Genomic DNA, 9171 nt, shown 5'->3' on the forward strand with positions numbered 1-9171 from the left:
TTTTGTCTGGATGATCTGTCTAATATCAGAAGTGGAGTATTGAGGTCCCCTACTATTGTTTGCTTTAAGTATGCCGGTGCTCCAATGTCGGGTGCATGTATGTTCACAACAGTTACATCCTCTTGATGAATTGACCACTTTATCGCTATATAGTGACCCCCTTTGTCTCTTATAACTGATTTTGGCTGCAAGTGTACTATACCTGATGTAAATACAGCCACTCCTGCTCTCTTTTGGTTACCACTGCATGGAGTAGCTTTTCCCATCCCTTTGCTTTCAGCCTCTGTGTGTTCTTGAAGCTAAAGTGAGTCTCTTGTAGGCAGCATGTTGCGGTTTTATTTCCAAAGCATAAGTCACTACGTGCACTTTCCCCCCACTTCCCGTCCCTGCTCACCTTTGTCTCTTTATTTGCCTGCCCTAGGTGACAACATGTACAGCTGTGAACGGTGTAAAAAGTAAGTGCGTGCATTCTGGGAGCTTCTCCCAGACTTCCGTTTTCCATCTGTGGTCCATCTGTGCTCCACATACTCCCCCCAGGCTCCCCGAGAGAGCTTGATCCTGACCTCAGAGCGACCGGGGTGGGAGGGGTGCTCCTCTGTCTCTTGGCCCCCTCCCTGGGACACTCACATCTCTCGCTGCTCTCTCCTCCCAGGCTGCGGAATGGAGTGAAGTACTGTAAGGTCCTGCGGTTGCCCGAGGTGAGTGGGACAGCTGTCTGTCGCCTCTGCCCGCAGGGCCTTCTCCACACCTGCGCGGTGGCGTGCAGGGCCGAGGCCAGTCCCCTCCCAGACTCAGGAGGCCCGTGGAGACTGCTGCTCTGTCTGGGAGATGCCCTGGGAGGGTCTGGCAGGCGGGGAAGCTCATTGTTCAGCCTGTAACTTGGCGCCCAGCTCTTTCCTCCCTCAGCACGTTTCCTGAAGGCAGGAGGCAGGTGTGGGGGTGCTGAGGGCACCGTGTGGAGTGAGGCAGCTGCGGGGCTGTCGGGAAGGCAGGCCTTTCTGAGGAAGTAGCGTCTGAGTGAGCCCAGAGGACGCAGGCTGGTGTCGGCCTGGTGGAGGGAGAGTGGGAAGGGAACAGGTGTGCAAAACACCAAAGCAGGAATGGGCTTGGCTGAGGCTTGTGGCCGGAACAAGAGGAGCGTGGCCCAAGACGTGGGGCCAGACAGTGCTGAGCAGCTGTGCGGAGCCTTTGTGGAGACACCTCTGCTACAGGCCGATCCCACTAGGGCAGCTCAGTCACATCCCCCTTCATCCGGGGAAGGAGCCGACCTGACCCGGCCCCCATGCACACAGTCCTTTGATGCGTTCAAATGGAGTCAAGTGCCGGGCCATCGGCTGGCCTGGGCCTCTGGAAGGCTCTAGCTGCTAGTTTCTTGTCTTCACCTGGATGACAGGACCCAAGTGGGACAAACGGTGGGCCAGTGGGTGTCCTGGAGCCCCACCTTGAGAACCCCATCAGGTTACCAGGGTCACAGGGCCCTCGCCAGCCCTGGAGTGACTGACCCCTCCTCTCTCTCCACCCAGATCCTGTGCATTCACCTGAAGCGCTTTCGACACGAGGTGATGTACTCATTCAAGATCAGCAGCCACGTCTCCTTCCCCCTCGAGGGACTTGACCTGCGCCCCTTCCTCGCCAAGGAGTGCACGTCCCAGATCACCACCTACGACCTCCTCTCGGTCATCTGCCACCATGGCACGGCAGGCAGTGAGTCCCGCCACCCTGCCACATCCCTGTCCCCATCCCTAGGGTATCTGTCACCTGCCTGCCTCTCCTGCCGCAGGTGGCCACTACATCGCCTACTGCCAGAACGTGATCAACGGGCAGTGGTATGAGTTTGATGACCAGTATGTCACCGAGGTCCACGAGACAGTGGTGCAGAATGCCGAGGCCTACGTGCTCTTCTACAGGTGTGGCCCCGGGCAGCACGTTGGGGCCGGCGGAGGACAGTGCCTGGGTCCCTGCCTGGCCACCTGCAGGCCTGGATGCCCTGCATCTGCTCCCCAGGGCTTCTCGGGTGCATGTGGGGGTGGTGGAGCCTAAAAGGACTTTAGGCTAGGGAGGGATAAGGATTTGGGCTTTTAAGAAAGAGCCCTCTGGCTGCTGTGGGGAAAGCAGGAAACCCAGGTTGTGGGTTTTCTCCAGTGGTCCCGGTGGAAGGTGATGGCGGCTGGAACTCAGGCAGGGGTGGTGGGACTGCTGGGGTGCGGATGGAGGATGCCGAGGGGTTTGGGGTTGGGACCTTCCTGCCCAGGGCGTGGCCCAGGCCCAGCCCCTCCTAATCCTACCCTGCTGCCCCAGAAAGAGCAGCGAGGAGGCCATGCGGGAGCGGCAGCAGGTGGTATCCCTCGCGGCCATGCGGGAGCCCAGCCTGCTGCGGTTCTACGTGTCCCGGGAATGGCTCAACAAGTTCAACACCTTCGCCGAGCCGGGGCCCATCACCAACCACACCTTCCTCTGCGCCCATGGAGGTGAGGCCGCCTTCCCTGTGGTGGGGTGCGGGTTGGGCAGGGCGTGGGGTGGGCAGGCCGAGCCTCCAGCTCTCCCTCCCCGTGCCTTCCTCCGCAGGCATCCCGCCCAACAAATACCACTACATTGATGACCTGGTGGTGATCCTGCCCCAGAACGTGTGGGAGCACCTCTACAACAGGTGAGGGGAGGCTGGGCTGGCCTGGTCCAGGCCGGGCACTCAGCTGGGCAGGAGAGGAGGCCCGGAGGGGGAATGTCACCTTGACCCCATGCCGTCCCCACTCAGGCAGCAGGTCAGCACCAAAGCAGTTGCGGGGCCCCCACTGAATGGAGGCTGCAGGTCGTTCTGCAGGTAGGAGTGGGGTCCCCACAGGATCTGCGGCTCCAACCCCGCCACCAGCCCAGGACAGGCTGTGCCTGAGCCGCAAGTGGGTGGGGCCAGGCCAGCCCAACGGGCCAGGGCAGCCGGGGCTCCTGGCCTCTCTCCTTCCCAACCGCCTGAAAAAGACACTGAAAAAAACACACGCCTTTGTGGGCATCCAGCCGGACCCTCCCAGTCACGTGGGATGGAAACCTGGCTCAGGCAACAGCAAGCATATGGGCCCCTCTCACAGCCAGTCGGGGTGCTGGCTGCTCCCTGCCCGGCTCGGGTGGTCGTGGGCTTGTGCTGCCTGGCGCCTTCAGGTTCAAGTTTGTCAGGACCACTAGCATGTGGTTCTCTTGTTGAGGAGAGAGACCCCACCCAGGCCCGGGTCACTCTGCACCCAGCAGGCAGGATGGGCTGCAGCGGGGAGGGTGGTCAGGCGGTGGGGAAGGAGAGAGGCTGGGAATCCCGGCTGCCCTGGCTCGTTGGGCTGGCCTGGCCCCACCCACTTGCAGCTTCGGCATAGCCCGCCCTGGGGCTGGTGGCGGGGTCCTGTGGGGACCCCACTCCTACCTGCAGAAGGACCTGCAGCCTCCGTTCGATGTTGTCCTCAGAGTCAGGCCAGGTGGGCTTTGGCCACCACAGCTCCTGCCCAGTAGCCAAGAGAGGCAGCAAGAGTGTCGCTGTGTCCTTTGGCCAGTGAGCAGATGCTGTGACGCGCCGGCCCCAGTGCCGGCGCTCTGCCCGGTGCTGCTGGCTCTCAGACGTGCAGGGAGCCTGGCGTCTTCTGGACAAGTAAACAGGCCGAGTGTAGAGCTCTGAGGGAGCCCAGCGGGTGGGCCAGGGCTGCATCCGGAAGCCTCGCTCTCTGGCAAATCCCACCGCCTCCCGCCCCGGGACTCCCCAACTCAGGGCTCGTCTTTCTCTCTCTCTCTCCCCCCCGACCCTGGGTGCAGGTTTGGGGGTGGCCCTGCCGTGAACCATCTGTACGTGTGCTCCATCTGTCAGGTGGAGATCGAGGCGCTGGCCAAGCGCAGGCGGATTGAGATCGACACCTTCATTAAGGTACACGCGGGGCGCGGCGGGCGGGTGCAGGGGGGAGCGGGGCCTGGGGATGGAAGAGCTGTGTGCAGCCAGGCCAGAGTAGCCAGAGGCCTGGCCAGACATTTAAGATTTTCACTGGCAGAAGGGGTTGGGCTTAGTAAGTTCAGGTCCCTCTGCTTGGTGGGCGATTAAGCAGCCACTTAAGGAATAGGCACTGCCTTTGGGGCTGGGTGAGTCTTCATTGCAGGGGGCCTGTCCTGTGTGTCGTGGGATGTGTAGCTGCATCCCTGACCTCTGCCCACTCGATGCCAGTGACACAGGCAAATGTCCCCTGGGGGGCAGAGCCCCTCTTTGGGGAACCAGTGGGCGCCACAAACTGACAGGGAAAGATGCATAAAGTGAAAAAAGCAAGTTGCAAGACAGGCCGCAGCGTGATCCCATACAGGAAAGGGCCTTCTGCTGTGGATGCAGGTGTTTGTAAAGACTGCGGTCCCTGGTGCCGCTCAGAACAGGCAGACTCAGGGACCCTGCATCATTCAGCAGGAGAGGATTGGGTGACAGGCATTAAACACCCTGCTCTGTGGCCATTAAACAGTGATCTGTCACAGTAGTTAATGCGTGAGCCAGTGGACACTTTCTGCTGGGCGGAAACAGAATCTACTGTCTTATGTCCTTTGGGTTTTTAAAAAGTTACTGACAAGAGGTTCACCAAAATGTTCCTGGTAGTTATCTGAATGGTGGGATTGTGGAAGATGTTCATTTTCTTTGAACTGTTTGGGAGTCCTGAATTTTCTGAGTTTTCTAAGAGTCTGGGGTGGAGATCAGTGGGGTGTTGGATATTCACGCTGACCCTTCCCTCTGCTCCCGCTTGGCCCGGCCCCGCCCCACCCAGCTGAACAAGGCATTCCAGGCGGAGGAGTCACCCAGCGTCATCTACTGCATCAGCATGCAGTGGTTCCGGGAGTGGGAGGCCTTCGTCAAGGGGAAGGACAATGGTGAGTCACTCGGGGGCCCTGGCAGGTGCCTGACATTCCCCCAACCAGGAGGGACTCGGGCTGCCCATCTGCTGGGCGTGTCCCAGGAGGTGGATGCCGGGCCATGGCTCCTGACTCTCAGGGCGCCCAGGGTCTGCGCCTGCCCAGCAGGTTTTGATGCCACCCCTGAGCGGCCTCTCAGCAGGAGCAGAGAACAGGGGTACTAATCTTCTATCCCTGTCCTGGGATCACTGTCCCCACCCTGACCAGGACTTCTCGCTGCAACAGGACAAGCCATCTCGCTCTGCCTGTCCCCTCCCTTCCCCTCTCCCTGCAGATGCCCAGGGGCACCTGCTCTCCCTCCTGCCAGGCCCTTTCCTTTGGGGATTCTATTGCCCTGAATAATAGATTTTAGTTGATAGATGGCTTCAGAAAGGACTTGGACACCATGTTCTCCAACCCTCGACTTACAGGGGTGGAAACAGGCGCCGTCACAGGGCCACTCCCAGAGTCCCCCACACCCCGGCCAGGAACAGCAGAGTCCGAGCCCTGGCCTGGACTCTCACCAACCCCGGGCCCCACACTTGACTTCAGACCAGGGTTTGGGCCGGGCAGGGTTGGCAGGGGCAGGGTTGGCAGGGCCAGGAGGTTCTGGGCACTGGGCATGCGCCTTTTGGAGCATAAGCACTGGCCAGAACTCGGGAAGGAGGAGGGGCCTCACGGCCATCCACACCGTGCACCTCCCTGTGGCTGCGGGTGGTTGACTAAGAACCCGGCTCTGGAGCCACAGCCCCGCCCTGGCCCTGGCCCTGCCTCCTGCCAGCCCTGACCTGGGCGCTTACTTCACCTGCCTCATCTCACACAGTTGCTGAAGGTGACATGAGCTGGTGGGGCGCATGGGAAGAGTGCTTGGCCAGTGACCGCTGCCATCAGATTAGGGCAGCATCCACCTGGCACTGGATGTCCCACAGGCTAGGTCTGAAAGTGGCGTGTGAGCCCTTGAAATTCCCTCTGCTGGGTGCAGGGCTCCGCGAGCCCCTTCTGGCTCTCAAACTTGTGTAGAGGTGCATCTGGTGCCCCAAGCACCCCACCTGTGAGAATTTCACTGTGACCCCGGGGGTCCAGGACGGCCTCTCGGGGATTACGGGTGTCAGAGTCGCACCTTGAGATGACTCTTATCTGTTGAGGGGAGAGCCGTGGCCAAGGCTGGGCCTGGGGTCTCCTCCCGCTGCTGCAGAGGCCCAGCAGCCCTGAGACTGACCCATGTCTGTTCCAGAGCCCCCCGGGCCCATTGACAACAGCAGGATCGCACAGGTCAAAGGAAGCGGCCACATCCAGCTGAAGCCGGGTGAGTCACGCCAGCTGCAGTCCTGGCCTCCCAAGCCAGCCAGGCTCCCCTCTGCCCCTGCTGGCTTCTAGGTCCTTCCAGGAGCCCCCGTGCCCCCTGAGTCAGGCTGCGACGTCCATCCAAGTCCAGGCCCAGGGCTCGAGCAGATGGGCCAAGGTGCTTGGCCTCTGTGTGGGTCCTCTGGCCCCTCTTCCCCTACCAGGCCCTCTCCCTGCTCTTCTGCCTCACCTGCCTGCCCTTTCGTGTGACCCTCACCCCCTGGGAAACAAGAGGCTATAGCCCTCTGGGGTCCTCAGAGGATGAAAGTTCCACTGGAAAATCCCAAAATCCCAAGATTAGAGCTTTGTCTGCTGTCCCTCCCCATTGGGGCCTGACCCTCCCGGAGGCCCCATGGCCAAGATGGTGGCTTCGGTGAGGGGCAAGGGCAAGCCCAGCCTGATGGGCAGCCTCTGGGGCCCGCAGGCGCTGACTACGGGCAGATTTCAGAGGAGACCTGGGTGTACCTGAACAGCCTGTACGGCGGCGGCCCCGAGATCGCCATCCGACAGAGTGTGGCCCAGCCCCAGGACTCAGAGAGCTTACACGGGGAGCAGAAGATCGAAGCCGAGACCCGGGCCGTGTGACTCAGTGGGCCAGTCTGTAAGTCCCCCTCCCTCTGCAGAGACCCTCTGTGCCCCTTGAGAGCTGGAAGGGTGCGGCCCTGAACCCTGCCCCGAGGCTGCCGGGAAGGACCTTGGCATGGGCCCCACGGGGCTCATGACCCGGGTGTCCCCACAGGCCCCACCTTTGCCCTCCTCCCTGCGGAGGGGGTGTCTGTACCCAGAAAAGAGGCCGGCCGCTTTGGAAACCCAGATGTGTAAAGAGGCAGAAAAGTTCTTTTGGGTCACAGTGAGTAACGCTGCCGCTGGGAAATAGATCTGCTTCAGGCTCGTTTAAACGACCAAGGCTCTGCGACATTAACTCGGGTCTCCGTCCCAGCAGTGCTCTCACGTCACTGCGTCGTTGTGTCCCCCAAACATGCCCGCTCGCCAGCTCAGGCCTCCCTGTTGTCCCTGGAGCTCTCAGTCAGGGGCCATGGCCTTGGGACAGACGGTCCGGAAGGGGCTGCCGCTTCCCAGGCTGGGCGCCTGGTCCAGCACCCACTGCGTGTGGATGGTCAGCGCTGGCGGGCAGGGCGCCGGGCACTTGGCAGGGAGGGTACAGCCGCTTGTCACTGGAGCCCATTCCTCACGAGGCCCTGCTTCACCTGTGCACCTCCTGGTTGGCACAGGAGTCTCCTGAGTCCTGGGCTGCTCTCAGCATTTTTCCTGCAGACTAATAACCCGGACTTATTGGCGATGGGGACCGCAGGGCGGGGTTGGCTTTCTGTTGATGGTGACTGTTTCTGGGTCCCCTCGCACCCTGTGCTGCTGAGCTGGCCCTGTGGATTGGCTGTAACTTCCCCTGCCAGGGACCCAGAGAATGAAGCAGAAACACCTCGCGTCGCTGTCACTTGCTGCTAAGACAGCTCCCCTGGGGGCTGACGCTGGAGCAGACATACCCACTTTCTCCTCATCACCGCTGAGCTGTGTGGGTTCCCTGGCCCAGGAGGGGCAGCACTGGGGCTGCTCTCACGCGTGGGTCCCGGAAGTGTGTCTTCTGGATGCTGAGCGAGGCCTCTGCTGGGGCACTGGGACCACGGAGCACAGTGAGGTGGCACTGAAGCCCCCTGGAGGACACAGCGGGGGTCAGGAGATGCTCACCTTGTCAGGGACATAGGGAGTGGGGTGTGGGGAAGGAGTCCCAGAACCAAATTCCCCCAACACCGTGGCCTTCAGTCTCCGGAGAAGCAGTGTCGGCGGCAGTCCCCGCGGCAGTTCTGGCAGAGCCCCTGGAGCGCTCACCACGCGCCCTCACTTCTGTGATCTTGTTTCACGCGGATCTGGTTCCTTCCCCACCAAGGCGGCACCCGATCAAAGAGCAAGCCACTGTGGGAGTCTGGACACTTGCCGCCGTCCTTTGGAAGTTGCTGCCGCAGCCAGCGGCGACCCCAGCGCTGGGCCCGCGGCCACATGTTGCGCTGTCTGGGACGTGGAGACTCTGCAGTGCGGGCTGTGATCTCGCCCCGCACCTGCGCGGTCTGGTGTGTGTTCAGAGTGTCGTAATAAACACATATGCGCCCCCACAGCCCAGGCTGCTGTCTCTGCATCCGTTGCAGTTCATTCCATTCCTGGAGGGGGAGTGAAGCCCACTGCCGTGCGGGAGGGCTGCGGAGCCGGGGTGACTAACATTACAGCTGACAGGGCACTGCGCGGGCTCTGCTTGGCTCCCCGAAAGGGGGGGCACGTCTGGAGGGGCAGAAGAGGACCCCGAGCTGCTCTAAACACCCCTCCGCGTGTCTTTCCTTTCCCGGAACCAGCACTGGCCCCAGAGAAGGGGGGCCAGGTGTGGCTGGGATGCGGCCAGCACGGCCCACAGGCTGGCCCCCTACTGGCATCACACCACGGACTCGGTGCCTCTGGGCCGCGCAGGGGAGCCACCGAGCAGGGGTTCCCCTCCCTGGACCCCGCAAGGGCTGCCCTGCCTGGGGGGCACCCTCTCCTCCCCTGACAGCTGACATAGGCGTCGCCGTGGTGGCATCCCGGTTGCCGGTGACCAGGCGTTTAATGACACTAGTGTTTTATGGTCCCTGTGGTTTTGGTTGGTTTTATTTATACTATTTGGGTTTGGAGGGGAGAGAAGAACTTGAAGCTTTTATGTGTGACTTTAAACATTTGCTGGTGAAATCCCATCAGATACGCATGTGCAGAAACATGTTCAACATAAAGAGTGATAAAATGGGTGGCGGAGGAGCCGCCCCCAGGCAGGACGCCTGCCAGTTCCACTGAAGCCCCTCCGAGGCCTCTCGATCAGAATGTGCCCACTGCCGCACCCCAGAGGAAGCTCCTTACCTGCCGTTCCTTCAGCCCTGACTTTTCTTTATAGTTTTATCAGCC

The 9171-nt window shown here is 61.2% G+C and overlaps 1 protein-coding gene across 8 annotated transcripts in view; it reads left to right on the forward strand.

Moving 5' to 3' along the window:
• USP20 (ubiquitin specific peptidase 20) overlaps positions 1–8362 on the forward strand; it is a 43009-nt gene extending 34647 nt beyond the window's left edge. For 6 of the 8 annotated variants that reach the window (XM_031450674.2, XM_064490612.1, XM_031450675.2 and 3 more), the window contains 11 exons: positions 422–455; positions 653–698; positions 1524–1704; positions 1781–1907; positions 2299–2468; positions 2566–2647; positions 3787–3895; positions 4767–4869; positions 6125–6196; positions 6659–6835; positions 6974–8362. In XM_031450674.2, the coding sequence (XP_031306534.1) occupies positions 422–455; positions 653–698; positions 1524–1704; positions 1781–1907; positions 2299–2468; positions 2566–2647; positions 3787–3895; positions 4767–4869; positions 6125–6196; positions 6659–6819 (1085 nt within the window). In that variant the 3' untranslated portion in view covers positions 6820–6835; positions 6974–8362. Of the gene's footprint in view, positions 1–421; positions 456–652; positions 699–1523; positions 1705–1780; positions 1908–2298; positions 2469–2565; positions 2648–2752; positions 2819–3786; positions 3896–4766; positions 4870–6124; positions 6197–6658; positions 6836–6973 lie in introns of those variants that run through there. The other 2 variants (XR_010382816.1, XR_010382817.1) reach the window with 2 other exon arrangements.
• Positions 8363–9171: the final 809 nt, after the last annotated feature.

The sequence above is a fragment of the Camelus dromedarius genome, chromosome 10 (assembly GCF_036321535.1).
Source record: "Camelus dromedarius isolate mCamDro1 chromosome 10, mCamDro1.pat, whole genome shotgun sequence".
In the NCBI taxonomy this organism is placed as follows: Eukaryota; Metazoa; Chordata; class Mammalia; order Artiodactyla; family Camelidae; genus Camelus; species Camelus dromedarius.